Consider the following 21352-nt stretch of genomic DNA (forward strand, 5'->3'; position numbering starts at 1 on the left):
TCATCGCTTTGAAATTTTTCAAGGTTTTTTAAACTAATACTAAAGAAGCCCCTTCAGTTTCTTTATTCAGAAGAGATAGACTTTAAATAATATATCTGTCTCTCTCTTTAAGAATAATTCATAAAATTATTCTAATAAATTCCATGTAGGTAATAGCTGTTTTAGGTCAATGTGGAAAACTGGATCTTTTTTTTTTTTTTTTTTTTAAGGCATGAGGTGTAAATAAAAAGATGTTTTTTATGTTAAAAGGCATTGCTTGTGAACTATGAGAGATGGGCCTCTCTCTGGGGGCAGAAGCAAGGAGGGTGACCAGCCAGAGAGCAGCAAGGGCAAGCCCAGGGGGTCTGGTTCTAGAAACCCTTCTTTATGCATCCAGGGGGTCCACACACACTTAGGGACACCACCTGGGCCTGCCCTGTGTGGCTGGGGACCATGGAACCTGGAAGAGGAAACAGGTATTAATCAAATAATCACATACATGTATAAATTCAAAATGTCACAAGTGTGATACAGAAAAATTCTTGGGGCTCTGGTATGGGGATAACCAGACATATGAGCAGCCATAGGGACTTGATCTTTTTTTTTTTTTTTTTTTTTTTTTCTATTTTTTGGCTGCTCCACCATAGAGGTTCCAGCTAGGGGAATCGGAGCTTAACACCGCTACAAGACACAACTATCGAGCCGACCAACCACACCACCAACGCATCGTAACCACTGAGCAAGGCAACGAACCGCACTATTATAGATGTAACCATGCACCACGAAGAATCCGGACTTGATCTTTAAAATGGGAAATAGGAGTTTCCGTCGTGGCTCGGCAATTAACGAACCTGACTAGCATCCATGAGGACTCAGTTTTGATCCCTGGCCGTGCTCAGTGGGTTAAGGATCCGGCGTTGCTGTGAGCTGTGGTGTAGGTCACAGACGCGTTTTGGATCCCGTGTTGCTATGGCTGTGGTGTGGGATGGCAGCTATGGCTCCAATTTAACCACTAGCCTGGGAACCTCCATATGCCCTGGGTGCGGCCCTAAAAAGACAACAATAAATAAATAAAATGAGAAATAATGACTTGATTTTTTTTTTAACTCAGTTGAAAAAGAATGTCAAAGGCCTTTTCATCAGCTGATGGAGATTCTTCTAAAGAACTTGAGTTTCAACCCATGCACGCAAAACCACTGTGTTTATTTCATGCCTTCATACAGGCATTGAATAGGGTGCATGGGTGGCATCCGATAAATAGAATGTTTACATTTCTCTATCCCACGAAAGGAAGGAAGCCCAGCCCAGCTACAGAAATAGGCCCAGAAGCCCAGGATCACTCTCTTTCTGCACAAGTAGATGCTTATAGAGGGGCCAGCACGGTCGTGGCGGACAACGGCCTCTGCCCAGCATCCCTTCACTTCTCTCTGTCCCTTCCACCTGCTAATAAAACATCTCGTCTTCTCTTTTTCTTTCACTTCCTCCCTTCATAGGCCAATGGCTTCAGGATCAGAAGGCTCCTCTTTCTGCACCCTCTTCCTCGGGAAAGGCTTTCTCAAAAGGTCAGCACTGCCACAGTAGAAACCCTTGCTAAGTCATTATCTCGGGCCTGGACCCCTTCCCAGAGCCCAGTGTGCAGGACACGCACACCTTTCTGTCTCTTGCCACAACCTCAGACTCGTCTCAGCTGCCCACCAGTCCACTCCAGTATCTTCCAGTCTGGCTTCCCTCCTCTTTCCCTTTCTCAGGAGCCCCAAACTCACCTCCATCAAGACAGCAGACACCTTCATCTTCTCTTTCTTGCTCTAAACCAGGGATATCCTCCCTCTTGAGTGTGTCCTTTTTGTTTGTTTTTTAGGCCACAGCTGCAGCATACAGATGTTCTTGGGCTAGGGGTCGAATCAGAGCTGCAGCTGCCAGCCGACACTACAGCCACAGCAATGGGGATCCTTAACCCCCTGAGCCAGGCCAGGGATCGAACCCACATCCTCATGGATACTAGGTTTATAACCCACTGATCCACAACAGGAGCTCCCTTGAGTGTGTCTTGAAATCACTCAGATGGCAGCTTCACCTCCAGGGGGTCTGGGGCCCATCCACCAAGTGCCCAGAGGAGGCTGCTGCCACTGTGAGAACCAGTGCCCACTTGATGGCAGCTTCCCTCCAGTCTGGGCCATCCAACAATGCCAGAGGCTGCTGCCACTGTGAGAACCAGTGCCCACTTCCCTCTCGTCACTGGGAACAATTCTATTGTCCTTCATGTGGCTTCTTCGCAGTTACTCCCCCGGCTTATTATCCCACCAGGACCTCTCAGCCAGGTCCCTGGTCTCTACCTCCAGCCATCCTGTACCTGCAGCCCCAGGTGTAGCTTCAGAAAGTGTTAGTGACTTGACTTCCACCTCTCTCCCCATTCTTTGAGACGTTCCCCACCACATGGAGCATATATTCCAGACTCCCTAATGTGACATCAGGGGCTCCCCATAACGTGACCTCAGACTCCTGCCATCTTGTCTTCTGCTTCGACCCACTGGAGCCCCTCTGCTCCACGCAAGGTAACATTCTGTTCCCCAAACACTGTGGTTTCTTTCCACCTCTTTCATAATGGTGTAGAGAGTTTGGGAACAATAGCAGTGGGCCCAGATCTCAAGCATCCCGCCTCCAAGTGTGAGATTTTAATGCACTTACTCCCGACAGCCTCAGAGTCTTCATCTTCAAGTTGCCTGCTGATGGGATGGCCACACCTGTGTGCTCCCAGCAGGGCCGGGGTAAGACTGATGAGAAAACGCTTTCAGAAGCGCCTGTTGTGGCTCAGCGGGTTAAGAACCTGACTCGTATTCATGAGGACGAGGGTTCGATCCCTGGCATCGCTCAGTGGGTTAGGGATCCGGCATTGCCATGAGCTGTGGTGTAGGTTGCAGATGTAGCTCGGACCTGGCATTGCTGTGGCTGTGGTGTAGGCTGGCAGCTGTGACTTCATTCAACCCCTAGCCCCGTAACTTCCATATGCTGTGGGTGTGGCCCTAAAAAAAAAAATGCATTCAATACACTTTTACAGAGAGCAGCACATCATAGCTGAACAATGTTTCATGATATTTATGTATAGGTTTAATAATAGGTGCAAAATATATGTTGTCATGTCTATATACGGTATCACCCAAGGCTATAGCCTGGATCTGTAGCCAAGGTTTCTCTGATGTTAGTTATCAGCGCTGTTGAAAGTTGAACCCCAAAATCAATAGCCAGCCATTCTTCCAAAGAGCCTGTTTCTCACATCAATAAATTTCCATTTCCCAGTGGTGATGGAATTGGTAAGTGTATCTGCCTTGAATGGTCAAGCATCATTTATTTTATTCTCAGTTAAGTTGGTGTGACAGTCCAGATAGGACCGGGTTCTCACTGTACCCCTTAAAGAAACCAAGACATGTACTTAGGACATCAAAAGGACGGTTGTTTGCACTATCTGGTGTTTGCTTATGTGACACTAAATTTGCAAAAGAAAGTTACATTCTCTTGCTATTTTTAATCTAATCTTCTCTTTGGGGGGAAAAAATGTTCTTTTAAAGTAATTTTCTTGTCTTTTTCTAGGCTTACCTCCAATTCCTTCAGCTTCCAGAACAGGCTTTGCCGAATTTTCCATGAGAGAACGCATGAGGGAGAAGTTACAAGCTGCCAGGGTGAGAAAACCCGCAGGAATATTCTGTTCAGTGCTGACTGCAGTGCTTGCTGCCTTGTCTAGCTTGCTTTGTTTGTTCAAAACTAGGTGGATTTGAATACTGTTAAGTTTGTTTTTCATGTTTTAAATGTTACTGTAGCATTTAACACTGGCCATTCAATTTAACATCGAAAATTATGCTTAAGAAGAATTTAACATCTTTTTTCGAAATCATCAAAGAAATATAACATGTATTTTTTTTCCTGATTATTTCCTCCCAAGTTGGTGACTGAGGTTTGCATAGCATCTTTCTCATTTTCTGTTTGACTTTTTAGTCCAAAGCAGAAAGCGCGTTGCTGCAAGAAATCCCCCGCCTCGGCCCAGGCGCTTACGAAGTCCTGGTGAGAAAGAAGTGGAGACAGAGTTTGGCACAGAGGTGAGAAGTGAGCCATCCTGCTTTATAACCAAAGACAGAGAAGCAGAATATAAATTTCCAGAAGTTCTAGAACAGAGCTTTGCATAGAGGATGTGTTAAAGGCCTATTAATAATAATATAGTGGAGTTCCCACTTTGGTGCAGGGGAAACGAATCCGACTAGCATCCATGAGGACCCCTGGCCTCGCTCGGTGGGTTAAGGGTCCAGTGTTGCCGTGAGCTGCGGTGTAGGTCGCAGACACGGCTCAGATCTGGCATTGCTGTGGCTGTGGTGTAGGCCAGCGACTATAGCCCCAATTCGATCCCTAACCTGGGAACGTCCATATGTGGAGGGTGTGGCCTTAAAAAGCAAATAATAATAATAATAGCAGCTACTGGAGTTCCCGCTGTGGCAGAGCAGATTAAGAATCCAGCACTGTCCATCCCCAGCTCAGCACAGCGCTGAGTTAAGGATCCGGTATTGCCGCAGCAGCTGCAACTTGGATTCGATCCCTGGCCCAGGGAACTTCCATATGCCATGGATGAGGGCAATAATAATAACTACTGTTATTATTAGTACTACTAGTAGTAGTAGTAGTATTACTATTAGGAGTAGTATTACCCAGAGCAGGCATTTTGCCAAGTCTTTTCCCATGTTATCATATCACTATCTCAACCCTCCTGCAAGTGGATACTTTTATTTTCATTCGTGTTTGATCCATGAGGTTCAGAGAGACTGCAAATCCATCCCCAGGTCCCAGAGAATGTTTGCGGAGTCAGGATTTGATCCCCCCTCCATCGCATTCCCGTTCTGTCTCATGAGTCACTGGATCCATGGATCTTGCTGAGAAACAGAAAAGGAGATTTAAGAGTAGAATCAGGTGGCGTTCCCGCTGTGGTGCAAAGAGATCAGCGGCATCTCTGCCACACTGGGACACAGGTTTGGTCTCAGGTTTGATCCCCAGCCTGGCACAGTGGATTAAGGATCTGGTATTGACACAGCTGCAGCCGTGGGGTAGGTTGCAACTGCAGCTCAGATCTGATCCCTGGCCTGGGAACCCCCACACACTGTGGGGTGGCCAAAATGGAAAAAAAAAAAAGTAGAATCAGATAGTGGCCGTGAATGGTACTCTAAGGAGCCCTGATAGTTTTCTAAAGTCGTGGAAAACTATTGACAATGGAATTGGGAGATGGTTTGAATGCACTGGGGTGATTCTGGTTTGACTTTGAGGTGCTGGTGAGGCATCTCAATGTGTGTCCTCTGGAGATGCATGTAGAGGAAGGGACCGGACCTGGGGAAACCTATTTAAGAAGCATTTCTACTGTGGTGAGTTTTGAAGGTTTGCCCTTGTTTCCTGAGGGACAGGGACCGAATGTGGAAGGTCATACACTTGGAGGAAAAAAGACCCATGACAGTAAAGACCCATGAGGCAGAGAGGAAGCAAGTGAAAAATGGAAAAACATATCGCAGGAGTTCCCATCATGGCTCAGCAATTACGAACCCAACTAGTATCTATGAGGTCCCGGATTTGATCCCTGGCTTCACTCAGTGGGTTAAGGACCTGGCATTGCTCTGGCTGTGGTGTAGGCCGGCAGCTGCTGCTCTGATTCAGCTCCTAGCCTGGGAACTTCCACATGCCTGAGATGTGGCCCTAAAAAAAAAAAAAAGTCATCGCAGATATAGCTAAAGGACAGCATGAAAGAGGGTAGAAGAAGGAATGGAAAGAACAAAAGAACAGATAGCTCAATGAAGTGTTTGCAAGTCTAATCCAATTATTATTGTTCTTTTCTAGGGGAGAGGGGGGTTGCATCAGCGGCAAAGGGAAATTCTCAGGCTGGGGGTCAAATCGGAGCTGCAGCCTTTGCCTCAACCACAGCAACCTGTGATCCAAGCCACATCTGCAACCTACGCCACAGCTTGTAGCAATGGCAGATCCTTAACCCACTGAGCAAAGCCAGGGATTGAACCCACATCCTCATGGATACCAGTCGGGCACTTAATCCACTGAGCTACAATGGGAGCTCCCAATTATTATTGTTCTTGACAATGATGGTTTTAGTTGTTTTTAAAGTACAAGCTTGGAGTTTCCTTACGGCACAGTGAGTTAAGGCATTGTCACTGCTGTGACTCCGGTTTGATCCTTGGCCCAGGAACTTACACATGCCACAGGCACAGCCAAATAAATAAAGTACAAGCTTTAGGGATCTTTCTGGAACACAGCCATGGATTTCTTAGAATATGCCTTTTCTTTTTCTACAATGAGATGTTATAAACCTGCGCCTATATTCATCCCAAACAAGCCAGAGATTACATGATTACAAGGCAAGTTGCAGCCGTGCCCATGCCTTGTTGTCTCTGGTAGAAGGCCCCTTCGGTTGGTCCACCGAAATAGCTTTATGACAATTTTGCTACTCCATTCTGCTGAAGACACATTTCTTTCTCTTCAGGTCCAATTTCTTTTCTTCCAGAAGAGCCATCATTGTAAGAGCCACAATTCTAAGATATTCAGACATAAAGAAAAACTACCTAAAATCCCATCAGCTTGAAGCACTTGGGGTGTTTCAGTAGATGCATGAGTCTCAGCATCTGCACAAGGGAGCTAAGTGATATAGGAGGGTCTGGACCTTGTCTGCACCTTCTTTTTTTCTTTTTTTTTTTTTCTGGACTTTTTACGGCCTCACCCGCAGCACATGGAGGTTCCCAGGCTAGGGGGTCGAATCGGAGCTAGAGCTGCCGGCCTACACCACAGCCACGACAATGCAGGATCCTTAACCCACTGATGGATGCCAGGGATCAAACCCGTGTCCATTCATGGATATTAGTTGGTTTCATTAACCACTGAGTCACGATGGGAACTCCATTGTCGGTGCCTTTTGATTGATAATCACTTTGCAAAATCCTGGCAGCTCTCACTCATCCATTGGTCATGAATACGATATTCCAAATCGAGTTGGAAGTTTTAGAAGTAGAAATATACTCCCTTGGCTCACAGGGTTTTTATTTCTCCCTGTGAGCAGGACCTTGACCTGCGTGTCTATCATAGTCCATATCTTAGCCCAAGAGCCCCTCTGAGGATTTGAGGCAAACATCAACTGCCTTGTCCTTAGACCTGATCTCAAGCACCCAGTGGAACAGCCCACTCACCAGCACATCTCTTCAGGTATATACCTCAACCCAGTGGCCGCTCATATCCATAGAGCAAAGAGCACACGAGGAACCCAGGTGCTGGACCTTTGCTGCCCAGCATTAAATGCTGGCCATCTCATTCACTAGCCATGTGACCTTGGACGTGTAACTTATTTACTCTCTGGATCTCACTTTCCACCTCAGTAAAATAGGGATATGAGGGAGTTCCCGTCGTAGCTCAGCAGACTGAGAACCCGACATCCATGAGGATGTGGGTTTGATCCCGGCCTCCCTGAGGGGGTTAAGGATCCAGCACTGCCGCAAGCTGGGGCATGGGTGGCAGATGGGGCTCGGATCCGGTGTTACTGTGGCTATGGCGTAAGCCTCAGCTGCAGCTCTGATTTGACCCCTAGCCTGGGAACTTCCATGTGCTGCAGGTGCCTCTGTAAAAAGAAAATAAAAATAAAAAGTAGGCAAACAAAAGAAATAAAAGGCATCCATATAGGAAGAGAAGAGATAAAACTGTCACTGTATGCAGATGACATGATACTATACACAGAAAACCCTAAGGACTCAACCCAAAAACTACTTGAACTGATTAATAAATTCAGCAAAGTAGCAGGATATAAGATTAACATTCAGAAGTCAGTTGCATTTCTGTATACCAGCAATGAAACATTAGAAAAGGAATACAAAAATACGATACCTTTTAAAATTGCACCTCACAAAATCAAATACCTCGGAATACACCTGACCAAGGAGGTAAAGGACCTATATGCCGAGAACTATAAAACTTTAATCAAAGAAATCAAAGAAGATGTAAAGAAATGGAAAGATATTCCATGTTCCTGGATTGGGAAAATCAATATTGTAAAAATGGCCATACTACCCAAAGCAATCTACAGATTCAATGCAATCCCTATCAAATGACCCATGACATTTTTCACAGAACTAGAACAAACAATCCAAACATTTATATGGAACCACAAAAGACCCAGAATTGCCAAAGCAATCCTGAGAAACAAAAACCAAGCAGGAGGCATAACTCTCCCAGACTTCAAGAAATACTACAAAGCCACAGTCATCAAAACAGTGTGGTACTGGTACCAAAACAGACAGACAGACCAATGGAACAGAATAGAGAATCCGGAAATAAACCCTGACACCTATGGTCAATTAATCTTTGACAAGGGAAGCAAGAACATAAAATAGGAAAAAGAAAGTCTATTCAGCAAGCATTGCTGGGAAACCTGGACAGCAACATGCAAAGCAATGAAACTAGAACACACCCTCACACCATGCACAAAAATACACTCCAAATGGCTGAAAGACTTAAATATACGACAGGACACCATCAAACTCCTAGAAGAAAACATAGGCAGAACACTCTCTGACATCAACATCATGAATATTTTCTCAGGTCAGTCTCCCAAAGCAATAGAAATTAGAGCAAAAATAAACCCATGGGACCTCATCAAACTGAAAAGCTTTTGCACAGCAAAGGAAACCAAAAAGAAAACAAAAAGACAACTTACAGAATGGGAGAAAATAGTTTCAAATGATGAAACTGACAAGGGCTTAATCTCTAGAATATATAAACAACTTATACAACCCAACAGCAAAAAAACCAATCAATCAACAGAAAAATGGGCAAAAGACCTGAATAGACATTTCTCCAAAGAAGATATACAGATGGCCAACAAACACATGAAAAAATGCTCAACATCACTGATTATAAGAGAAATGCAAATCAAAACCACCATGAGATATCACCTCACACCAGTCAGAATGGCCATCATTAATAAATCGACAAATAACAAGTGCTGGAGGGGCTGTGGAGAAAAGGGAACCCTCCTGCACTGCTGGTGGGAATGTAAACTGGTACAGCCACTATGGAGAACAGTTTGGAGATACCTTAGACATCTATACATAGAACTTCCATATGACCCTGCAATCCCACTCTTGGGCATCTATCCGGACAAAACTCTACTTAAAAGAGACACGTGCACCCGCATGTTCATTGCAGCACTATTCACAATAGCCAGGACATGGAAACAACCCAAATGTCCATCGAGAGATGATTGGATTCAGAAGAGGTGGTATATATACACAATGGAATACTACTCAGCCATAAAAAAGGATGACATAATGCCATTTGCAGCAACCTGGATGGAACTAGAGAATCTCATCCTGAGTGAAATGAGCCAGAAAGACAAAGACAAATACCATATGATATCACTTATAACTGGAATCTAATATCCAGCACAAATGAACATCTCCTCAGAAAAGAAAATCATGGACTTGGAGAAGAGACTTGTGGCTGCCTGATGGGAGGGGAGGAGTGGGAGGGATCGGGAGCTTGGCTTATCAGATACAACTTAGAATAGATTTACAAGGAGATCCCGCTGAATAGCATTGAGAACTATGTCTAGATACTCATGTTGCAACAGAACAAAGGGTGGGGGAAAAAACGTAATTGTAATGTATACATGTAAGGATAACCTGACCCCCTTGCTGTACAGTGGGAAAATAAAATAAATAAATAAATAAATAAAAAGTAGGGATAATATCAGGACTTAACTCTTAGTATTGTTTTGAGGATTCAATGAGTTTACACATGTTACAGTGTTTCAGTGCCTGGCACATGGTGAGCTCTCTACCTCTAAGTAGTAGCTGGTGTTAGAGGCTCTCAGAGAGAAAGGGAGAAACCAGCTGGGAAAACGGGTCAGATATCCAAATTCATCCACGCAAATCAGGGCTGACTTTCTTTTGCATTTCTCTTAAATGATGCTCAGCAGACTTGTGATAAGAGAACAAAGCCAAATACAAATCTCCAAGGGTATGGAAACATCAAAGTGGAAATAACACAGAACGTTTTTTTTTTCCCTGCTCATACAGCCGGGTGGAGAGACGCAAAGGGCTCAACCCGAAGATGACTCCCAAGGTCATTCAAGAGTCAAGTTCCACGATTCTGTACGAAAAATCAAGTCTAAACCCACGGTGAGATATCCTGTCTCTTTATTTATTGATTTATTTGGGTTTTTTTCGGACCATACCCGCAGCATATGGAGGTTCCCAGGCTAGGGGTCCAATCAGAGCTGTCCTGCCAGCCACAGCCACAGCCACAGCCACGCCACATCCGAGCCATGTCTGCGACTCACACCACAGCTCACGGCAACACCAGATCCTTAACCCACTGAGTGAGGCCAGGGATCAAACCTGCAACCTCATGGGTCCTAGTGGGATTCATTTCTCCTGTGCCACAATGGGAACTCCCAATCCTGTCTCTTCAAATCATGCTTGTTTTAAATCATGAGTACTTTAAATGGTGTATTTTGTTGACTTGTTTGTGTTTTTCCAAAATATCCAATGAGAGATGACTGTATACATAAGCTGGCTCCTACTGCATGGAGGGTGCAAGAAAAAAAAAAAGAGAAATGATTCCTACTTCTGAAGTCTTAGAATCTAGTGGAGAGATTAGAACACTGTCTGATTTGGGAAAGGGAAATGCATGGAAGGGAAGAATGGTAGTGGTAAGAAGACTTGTTCAGCCGTGAAGTTGCACAGCTTTGCTTTTTTTTTTTTTTTCAGAGTCGCACCTGCGGCCTATGGAGGTTCCCAGGCTGTGGGTTGAATAGGAGCTGCAGCTGCCAACCTACACCACAGCCACAGCAATGCCAGATCTGAGCCTCATCTGTGGTTTATGCCACAGCTTGTGGCAACGCCTGATCCTTAACCCACTGAGCGAGGCCAGGAATCAAACACCCATCCTCATGGATACTCACCAGGTTCTTAACCCGCTGACCCACAATGGGATGTCCCTGCACAGCTTTTATTATGGGGATAAAGGGGGCTACTAACTCAAGAAGAGTCAAAGCAAAGCAAGAAAAAGGAGAGTTTTTTAAAAATTTAGCAAACACTGTATTGCTCATAAATAAAAGTATCTCAGCATTGGCCATAGAACACTGAATCTAGGAGATCCCACTGTGGAGCAGGGGGCTAAGAATCCAACTGCAGCGGCTTCAGTCCCTGCAGTAATGCAGGTTCGATCCCCAGCCCTGCACATTCGGTTAAGGATCTGATGTTGCCACAACTGCAGGTCAGACTCAATCCCCCTGGCCCAGAACTTCCTGTGCCATGGGTACAGCTATTAAAAACAACAACAACAACAGCAACAAATGAATCTACTTTTCTAAAGCTTTTACTGATGTAATTAATATATGTATGTGCCTCTAGGAAGGTAAATAATAGCTGATTTATAAAAAAAATAAAGTGACTCATTAAAGTTACTTAATCAAGGAGGCCTGTTGCACCTGTTGAAGTTCATAACCTTCAACAAAGGTAAAACACTTAGGAAGCCTGGACTGTGCCCGACACCATTAGCATCCCAGCCAGCTATCTGCAAACTGTGCAGAGCTTAGCTTAGATAATCTGCAATTCTATTGCTCGCTGCTTCTCTGCAGGTTCCGCCTGGCTTCCCTTCTGCTGAGGAAGCCTATAACTTCTTTACTTTCAACTTTGATCCCGAACCGGAGGACTCAGAGGAAAAACCAAGAGCAAAAAATAGAGATGGAACTAACCAAGAGGAGAAGGAAGGAGAGGAAGAAGAGCCACCTGTGCAAGAAGGAGTAAACCAAACGGTATTTAGTATTGGGATGGTAACGATGACAGGGATGATGAGGTCGTGATGATGGTGACTGATGTGGGATGATGGTGATGCTGATGATGTTGGTGATGACGGTGAGGATGACAGTGATAACGATGCTGAAGGCGGTGAGGATGATAATGACGGTGCTGAAGATGGTGATGGTGATAAAGACGGTGATGATGATGGAAATGAGAGTGATGATATCCTAGCCAGGATGAAAGTGCCTGGAGACACACCTGCCAGCACTAGACAGAACAGCTCATCCATGTCCTAGTTGAAAGCAGTAGGAATACGAGCTTCACTTTCTGTAGCCCTTGATTTCACCCCATAATTTGAGGGGTGAGAGCCTTGATTAAATCTGCCCATCTTTCTTTCATGGGGAAAAAAAAAAAAAGACAGAGGATTGTGGCTCACAGATTTTTCTTACCAGGTTCCACATAGGATGGGTATTTATCTCATATGCAAAATATTTGCCTCTCCAAGGCAAATGAAACCTAACTTTCTCTCTTCCCTCAACTTTCCAAGTGAGTACCTTTTGATGGCCCATACCACACCCAAGCTACAGTTCCAATTCCATAACTGTGGGTGGGATGTGTGAGATAAAAGAAGACACGCCATTAAAAAATGGGCAGAGGGAGTTCCCATCGTGGCTCAGTGGTTAACAAATCCGACTAGGAACCATGAGGTGGCGGGTTCGATCCCTGGCCTTGCTCAGTGGGTTAAGGATCTGGCATTGCTGTAAGCTGTGTTGTAGGTCGCAGATGTGGTTTGGATATGGCGCTGCTGTGGCTCTGGCGCAGGCTGGCAACTACAGCTCCTATTAGACCCCTAGCCTGGGAACCTCCATATGCCATGAGAGTGGCCCTAGAAAAGGCAAAAAAAAGTGGCAGAGGATTTGAATAGACACTTCTCCAAGGCAGATAGAGAAATGGCCTATAAGTACATGGAAAGATGCTTAACGTCGCTGATACTTAGGGACACGCACATGAAAATCACAATAGGATATCACTTTACACAAATTAGAATGACTCTTATAAAGTAGATCAATAGATAGACGGATAATAGGTAGACGAAAGAAGGAAGAAAGAACAAGTATTAGCAAAGATCTTAAGAAATGGGACCCGTGGAGTTCCTGTGGTGGCTCAGCAGAAACGAATCTGACTAGCATCCGTGAGGATGCAGGTTCGATCCCTGACCTCTTTCAGTGGCTGAAAGGATCCAGCATTGCCATGAGCTGCGGTATAGGTCACAGAGGAGTCTCGGATCTGGCGTTGCTGTGGCTGTGGTGTAGGCTGGCAGCTGTAGCTCCTACTTGACCCCTAGCCTGGGAATGTCCATATGCCGCAGGTGTGGCCCTAAAAGCAAAAAGAAAAAAAATAACCATATGGAGGGAGAAAGCTACTTCTCCCTCCTTTTGCATTTTTCTACCCTGCAACCTCTGTGTTTCTAAAATCACCCTTTTAATTTTTTTTCTTTGGTTCCCATGGCATATGGATTCAGCAATTCCCACTTCTGCGAAGCACTCAGAGAGATGTTTGTACACTGTTGTTGATAGACGCATTATTTACAACAGCCAGAGTGGAAGCAATCTACCTGCCCATCAATAGATAAATGGATAAATCAAATGTGATATATACATAGAACAGAGTATTATTCAGCATTAAAAAGGAAGGGAGTTCTGACACCTGCTAAACCCAGATGAACCTTGACGACATTATGCAAAGTGAAATAAGTCAGTTACAAAAGGACAAATATTATCTGATCCCACGTTCATGAGGTACCCAGAGTTGTCAAGTTCATAGAGAAAGACAGTAGAATGGTGGTTGCCAGTGGCTGGAAGAAGGGGAAGTGGGGGGCTGTTGTTTAATGGGGACAGACTTTCAGTTGGAGAAGATGTCCCACAGATGGCTGGTGACAACGTTTATATGATAATGTCACCTCATGCCACAGAACTGTATGTACACTTAAGCATGGTTAACACAATAAATTCTGTGTTACTCAGACTCCACCACATTAAAAAACGAAAAGAAAAATATACCAGGATGTCTACGAATTCGCACAGTTAGTCTATTTCTGTGCTTAACTTTTACCACCTCCCTTGAAAAATGACTCCCAGAAATGTAATTTCTTACCTAGTCTCTGAAAGCTTGGGAAGACCTCAGCATGTTCTATAATAATTGTTTTACAAATCTGTATTCAGCTGGTTCTGTTTTTTTGTGTTTTTTTTTTTTTTTCCTTTTGTCTTTTTAGGGCCACACCTGTGGCATATGGAGGTTCCCAGGCTAGGGGTCCAATCAGAGCTGTAATCGCTGGCCTACACCCAGCCACAGCAACACCAGATCCAAGCCGCATCTGCAACCTGCACCACAGCTCACAGCAACACCAGATCCTTAACCCACTGAATGAAGCCAGGGATCGAACCTGAAACCTCATGGTTCCTAGTTGGATTTGTTTCCACTGCACCACGATGGGAGCTCCATATTCAGCTAGTTCTGGTTCAGGATCTTTCATGAGGTTACAGACAGGTGGCCAAGGCTGCAGTCATCTGAAGGCTTGACGGAGGTGGAAGGTTTGCTTCCAAGGCAGCCCGCCCATCTGCTCAGCAAGCGCTGGTGTTGCCTGGAGGCCTCAGTTCAGACCTCCCCATGAAGCTGCCTGAGTGTCTTCAGGACATGACAGGTTTCCCCAAAGCAAGTGATTCAAGAGGAAGCAAGGAGGACACAACAGTGCCTTTTATGACGTAGTGTCAGAAGCCACATACCCACACTGATATTCTACTGATAGAGTCTGGGCAAGTCACAAAGTACAGCCTATGCAGGATGGGAGGAGAACCAAGGCTCCTCCTTGGGAAGGCAGACTGTCCACAGATCTGTGGGCTTCTTAAATCAGGACACCTCTCTCCAAAAGCCACTTCTCCCTCCTTTTGCATTTTTTCTCCCCTGGAAGCTCTGTGTTTCTAAAATGCCCTTTTAATTTTTTTGTTTTTTGTCTTTTTAGGGCTGCACACATGGCGTATGGAAGTTCCCAGGCTAGGGGTCAAGTCAGAACTGCAGCTGCCAACCTATGCCACAGCCACAGCCACACAGGATCCTTAACCCGCTGAGTGAGGCCAGGGATCAAACTCGCATCCTCATGGATACTAGTTGGGTTGGTTACCCCAGAGCAACGACAAGAACACCTTTTTTTTTTTTTTTAATTTTTAAAATTTCCCCTTTAAATCATACGTACTTTGAAGCCCCTCCCCTATAGCCTATAGTCCAGGCTCTGGTCTCCTCGGCGCTTTCTTTTTTTTAGTATTTTCATGCTCAGAGCAGGTTTGGCCTCACTGGCGGAGGATTTGAACCACTTGCAGGCCCCATCACTAGCTTCCCTCTTCCGTCATCTCCGCAGTTTTCTCAGCCTGTCTTTTCTCACCACAGAGCAGAGGTGGGGTATGAGACAGAAAGAGCACACACTGATATTACGAGATGATTCTCTTTTCACTTTTTGAAGTTTTTGGCATTCTCTAACTTCAGGTTATGCTGAGTGCTTGGTTACCATGTAGATTTATTTTACCCTTCTCATTTTGCATATTTGGGGAAAAAGGATTAGGAGGCAGGAAGCTAGGCTACCACCACTGTTTTCAGCTACCTGGCAGCCTCCACTGGATTTTAAAATCTGTTGCTCACAATGGATGTCAGGTTTAAATTTTTGAAAGAAGCAAGGAAAAGAAAAGAAGGAGAAAAGGGGAAGAAGGAGGAGAAAGAGGAGGTCTGCTGAGGCTCAGCAGTGATGAACCCAACTAGTATCCATGAGGGTGAGGGTTCCATCCCCGGCCTCGCTCAGTGGGTTAAAGATCCAGCACTGCCATGACATGGGGGGTAGGTTGCAGACGCAGCGCAGATCTGGCATTGCTGTTTTGCTGTGGCTATAGTGTAGGCTGGCAGCTGTAGCTCCAATTCAACCCCTGGCCTGGGAACTTCCATGTGTGACCCAAAAAACAAAAACAAAAAAAAAAAAAATAGAAGAAGAAGAAGAAAAGAAGGGGAAGAGAGAGAGGGAGAGGAGAAAGGGAAAAAGGTTCAGAAAATATGCAAACTAAATCAACGTACTTCAGCTGACATTTGTGATTACAGGGCCTGTGCTTAGAATGTTCTCATGCATCATTTAATTATATTCTCACAAAATCCTAAGAGGAAACTCTGTTAATATCCCAGTCTTACAGCTGAGAAAACTGAGGAGCAGAAGGGTAGGTAAGTGGGAATTCCTGTTGTGGTGAAGTGGAAACAAATCCGACTAGTATCCATGAGGATGCAGGTTCGATCCCTGGCCTCACTCAGTGGGTTAAGGATCTGGCGTTGCAGTGAGCTGTAGTGTAGGTCCCAGACATAGCTTGGATCCCAAGTTGCTGTGGCTGTGGTGTAGACCGAGAGCTACAGCTTCAATTCAACCCCTAGCCTGAGAACTTCCACTGCCACCCAGGCAGTCGGAGGTGAAGATGGGATTCAAGCCCAGGCAGTGTGAGCAGAGTGTGTGGAGCCCATGCTCAGTGCATTTGCCCTGGGTCTGCTGCCAAGTGGAAGGTTAAAATGTCATGTAACTCATAAACCCAGGCTCTTTAAGTAACTGTGGAAGAACAGATACCCTCAAAGGAGCCAGCATTATTGAGATTTCACTTGTTTTGCTTAGCACATCTCTTCTGACCTCAGCCCATTTTGACTTTGACATTTTCCAAGTGTGCAGAATAGTGGAAAACAAAGCTTATTAAATAGGAAAGACCATATAGTTTTATGCTTTCATTTAGAAAAAGATAAACAAAAGGAAAAGGAAGTTTCCCCTGTGGCACAATGGGATCTGAAGCACCTTGGGAGTGCTGGATGCAGGTGCCATCCCTGGCCTGGCACAGTGGGTTAAGGATCTGGTGTTGCTGCAGCTGAGGCTTAGGTCTCAACTTTGCTTGGATCTGATCCCTGCCTGGGAACTCCATATGCTGTGGGGAGGCAAAAAAAGGATAAATAAATAAAGGAACAACTAAAAAAAAAATTAAAAAGAAAGGAAAAGAATGTTATTCGAAGCATTTAATGTCATTGATTATTTTTCTAAGTAAATCATCTTTGCTTGATTGTTTTGTTATTTTTTCTATTGCATTCTTTTTTTAATTAAAGTGTAGTTGATTTAAAATGCTGTGCCAATTTCTGCTGTACAGCAAAATGACCCAGTTTTACATATACATAATATATAATATAGATAATATAAGAAAAGGAATATATATACTTTTCTCACATATTTTGTTATAGATATATATTATGTATATGTATTCCCTTTCTTATATTCTTATATTTCTTATATTTTTATATTCCTTTTTTAAAATTTTTTTATTTTTTGTCTTTTTGCCTTTTCTAGGGCTGCTCCTACAGCATATGGAGGTTCCCGGGCTAGGGGTCTAATCAGAGCTGTAGCCGCCGGCCTACGCCAGAGCCACAGCAACACCAGATCCAAGCCGAGTCTGCAACCTACACCACAGCTCACAGCAACGCCAGATCCTTAACCACTGAGCAAGGCCAGGGATCCAACCCGCAGCCTCATGGTTCCTAGTCGGATTCGTTAGCCACTGCGCCACGACGGGAACTCCTACATTCCTTTTCTTCTCTTCCTTTTTTCTCTTCCATCATGGTCTATTTTTTAATGCATCACAGGATGAGGAAGAACTGCTTGAAGGCAAAGATGCTGAGGATCTCCTGCTGGGCTTGGACCAGGCAGCTGAAGATTTTGTGGCAGTTAGACCCGCAGATTATGAAAGCATCCATGTTCAGCTGCAGATGGAAAAAGAACTCCTGTTCATACCCAGCAGACTGACAGGTACTTGCTCTTTATCTTCCTGCTCAGCTTAGGCATCTTCGTTTTCCTTCAAATGAAATATGGTTCCTGATTTTCACAACCAGCCCCAATTTCTAATCTGATTTAATGATCAAGAAATATGTTCAGATGCTCCTGTTGGGGCTCAACGGGTTAAGTGTCTGAGGATTTGGGTTTGATCCCTGGCCTCACTCAGTGGGTTAAGGATCCGGCATTGCCACAGCTGATGGAGGATGGAGATGAGGAGATGCCCAGAGCTTCTGTGCCATTTGACTAACTCCTAGGCTCCTGCTTCCTGTCTTTCCTGGGTCTCCCTTTGCTCCCTTTCCCCTAGAATTTTCTTCCTCCTGAGAGTGTCTGAGGGATCCCCCACCCAGTACCAGCAGTTCACACTTAAAAGGGCAGGGCAGCCAGAGTCCCACAGGAGCACCCCCTCAGGCCGAGAGGGGACCTGTGCTTTCCTGACCTGGAAGTTGGATTTCATTTCATCTGTCCTATTCTTTCCGAATTCCAATTAAAAGCTGAGCCGGGAGTTCCCATTGTAGCAGATGGGACTAGGCTCCATTGTTGTTGTGACCGTGGTGTAGGCCAGCACATAATAGCTCCGATTCAACCCCTACCCTGGGAACTTCATACACCGCAGGTGGAGCCCTAAAAAGAAAAAGAAATGCTGAGCCAAAAGTAGATTATTGTTTCTTTTTGAGAGATCAGTTTGAATCACCGAAGTATTACAATTCATTGGACATTTCAAGTTTTAAAGTAAGTAGCTGCAAAAGTGCCCAAGATGATAACTTTGCCAAATAATAACAATAGCAATAATAATAATAATAATAATAGTGAATGCATTCTGTGCCCTTGATCTACCAGGTACTTTTCTTCCTTTCTTTCTTTCCTTTTTTCATTTCAGGGCTGCATCCTCAGCCTATGGAAGTTCCCAGGCTAGGGGTTGAATGGGAGCTGCAGCTGCAGGCCTGCATCACAGCCACAGCCACACAGAATCCCTGCCGCGTCTTCCACCTGCTCACAGCTCACAGCAAGCCGGATCTTAACCCACTGAGCGAGGCCAGGGATCAAACCCACATCCTCATAGATCCTAGGCGAGTTCGTTACCACTGAGCCGCCATACGAACTTCTCACCAGGTATTTTTCTAAGCTCTTGATGTGTATCAACCAACGTGGGCTGCAGAGGTGACCAGGGCGGAAAAGTGATCTTTTCCATGCCCATTTTGCAAATGAAGTAGAAGCCAGAGGAATTACGGATCTGGTCTAAACCCATGAAGCTTGTAAAGCAAGGCACATTCCTGGTCTAGGTGGCCCGCTCCCGAGGCGCCCACCTGCGCATGCGCCCTGCTGCTGCCTGGGGATACAAGGACGCGCACAACAGCAGCCTCCGCCAAGGAGGAGCTTTGTCGCTTGTGCTTTTGTTCAGAGGACTCACTGTTAATGAGTGAGTCGGCCAGAAGCTGGGGGTTGGCAGGGACCGTGGAAGAGGCTTCACGCGTCCTGGTTGCACTGCGCCTGCTCAGAGCGGGGGTCCACACGGATCCGGCTTCCTTCCCGCTCTGCTCGGGAGGGAGGGCCTGCGAGGAGGCGACGCCACCCGAACACGCAGACCCAGCGCCGCCTGCGTGAGGTGGGGAGCTTATTCCCCTATTCTCAGTGCCCCACCTGAAGACAGAAGGAAATGAAACTAACCTGTAAGGTGACTCCGAACATTCATTTTTATTTTGAGCATAGAGAAATGATCTGAGTGAAGTGCCTGTGTTGTGACTAGCACATAGCATGGGATGAAAAATACGAATTTCTATTGCTCCTGTTCTTATTACTGTTTAGAAAAGGGTCTCCAGATAGAGTGAGTTCAACCCAGGGGTGCAGGAGGAAAACATCAAGACTTCTACTAACGTTGATTTTTAATCTCATCCTTTCCTAATTTTGTATGTGCAATAGTGCATGATAAATGAATATGCATATACTGGTATACTGGGCGGGTGCCCAAAAAGGTTTTTGGTTTTTTGGGGTTTTTTTTTTTTTTTTTTGTCGTTTGAGGGCCGCACTCAAGGCACAGGGAGGTTCCCATGCTAGGGGTCCAATTGGAGCTGTAGCCACCGGCCTACGCCACAGCCACAGCAATGTGGGATCCTTAACCCACTGAGCGAGGCCAGGGATCAAACCCACAACCTCCTGGCTCCCAGTCGGATCCGTTCAGCTGCACCAGGATAGGAACTCCCCAAAAAGTTTTGATGAAAAGTTTTGAAGGCCCTGGGTTAGTGGTGGGCTGATGTCTAGACATGCGGATGGAGGGATGGGGCACAGAAAAAAGAGTAGAACTGTTGTCTGCTCCAGGTTTTCTAAGGACCCAGAGATAGGCTTTTCTAGGAATCCTTGCATTCGTTTTTTGTGTTTTGTGTGTGTGTGTGTTTGTGCATGGGTTTGGGATGCAGAGTGTCCAAAAGGCCATACACTGGAAAATTAGCAGATTCAGGGCTTTGGTGTGGTCTAGAGTGAGATCATCATAAAACAAAAGCGAGTCTCCACCTTTCGTGGTTCATTCCCAGATTACATCCTGACCCTCAGGTCAGCATCTCGTTTCTCCTCTAGCCCACTCTGCTGTAGAAGCAGAGGTCTTCTCAGAATCGTGAACTTGCTTGATCACGCCCAGCCCAGGGCTCTCGGAGACAAACCCCCCCCCTCCGCCACCCCAACGTCCTCCACCCCAAGCAGAACGCAGGCTCTTCGGAGACCTGCCAGGCTCTCAGGCTCTGCTTCCCGGCCACTCAGCACTGCCTTCCAGATGCTCCTCTGTTTCCTACTCAGTACACGCTGTCCCCTCGCACAGATACACCTGCTTTCCCCGACCCTGGCTCCTTCCTCAGCCGTCAGGAGTCAGTGCTCCTTTGTTCACTGCTTCATCTCGAGTCTGTCCCCTCCCTGCTCTGAGTTACTATCACGGGTGGATCTTGCTCAGCCGTGGCACTGCCACTGACCCTGCAGAGCCCCCAGGTGTGGGGCCCAGGGGAGCTCTCAGCCAAGATCTGTTCTGTGAACGAACCACACAGAGCGAGTGAGGGAACCTTGACTCAGATGAACTTTGCCATTGACAGAGCACTTCCTGATACGTGACCTCCTTTAATTCTCCCAAGACCCCAGTGAAATAGATGTCATCAGCCCTTTTGTAGGAGCACAGAGTTCCAGATTTGCCCACCAATGAGCCCGGGAGCCACACCTCCAACGAGCACACAATGAGCCCCTTGCAGGGCGTGAGGCCGCTCGGCAAGTTAGGTGTTGAACCATTGCGTGATTCGCCCGAATGATATTTCAGGAAACACCTTCATCCGTTCCCTGGTTCTGCTTCTAGAAATCAGTTTGGAACCTGTGCCCTTTCCAAGAACATAGAATCAATCTCCAGTAGTGGCTTGAATTCATCGAATCGCATTTTGAAACGTTTAGGCTGGCACTGGTGTGGCTCATATTTCTTTATGAACTCTCCAGTGCCTACGTATAAAAAGCTTCCAGAGAATGTGCAGCCCAGGTTCCTGGAAGACGAAGGCCTTTACATCGGGGTGCGACCGGAGGTGCCTCGAACCAACCAGAACATCATGGAGAACAGGCTGCTGACGCAGGATCCGGTGAGCGCTCAGCCCTGCTCCCAGCGTGGCCCGTGAGGGGATTCCCAGGGATTCCCAGAGGCTCTTTGTCC

The 21352-nt window shown here is 45.8% G+C and overlaps 1 protein-coding gene across 1 annotated transcript in view; it reads left to right on the top strand.

The window, feature by feature from the left end:
* The window catches only part of CC2D2A (coiled-coil and C2 domain containing 2A), a 118984-nt gene that overhangs the window by 19667 nt on the left and 77965 nt on the right, over positions 1–21352 (top strand). Inside the window, 7 exon segments of the mRNA XM_003128860.6 lie at positions 3565–3653; positions 3967–4000; positions 4003–4067; positions 10071–10172; positions 11636–11812; positions 17496–17658; positions 21145–21281. Of these exon segments, the coding sequence (XP_003128908.4) occupies positions 3565–3653; positions 3967–4000; positions 4003–4067; positions 10071–10172; positions 11636–11812; positions 17496–17658; positions 21145–21281 (767 nt within the window).

The sequence above is a fragment of the Sus scrofa genome, chromosome 8 (assembly GCF_000003025.6).
Source record: "Sus scrofa isolate TJ Tabasco breed Duroc chromosome 8, Sscrofa11.1, whole genome shotgun sequence".
Classification (NCBI taxonomy): domain Eukaryota; kingdom Metazoa; phylum Chordata; class Mammalia; order Artiodactyla; family Suidae; genus Sus; species Sus scrofa.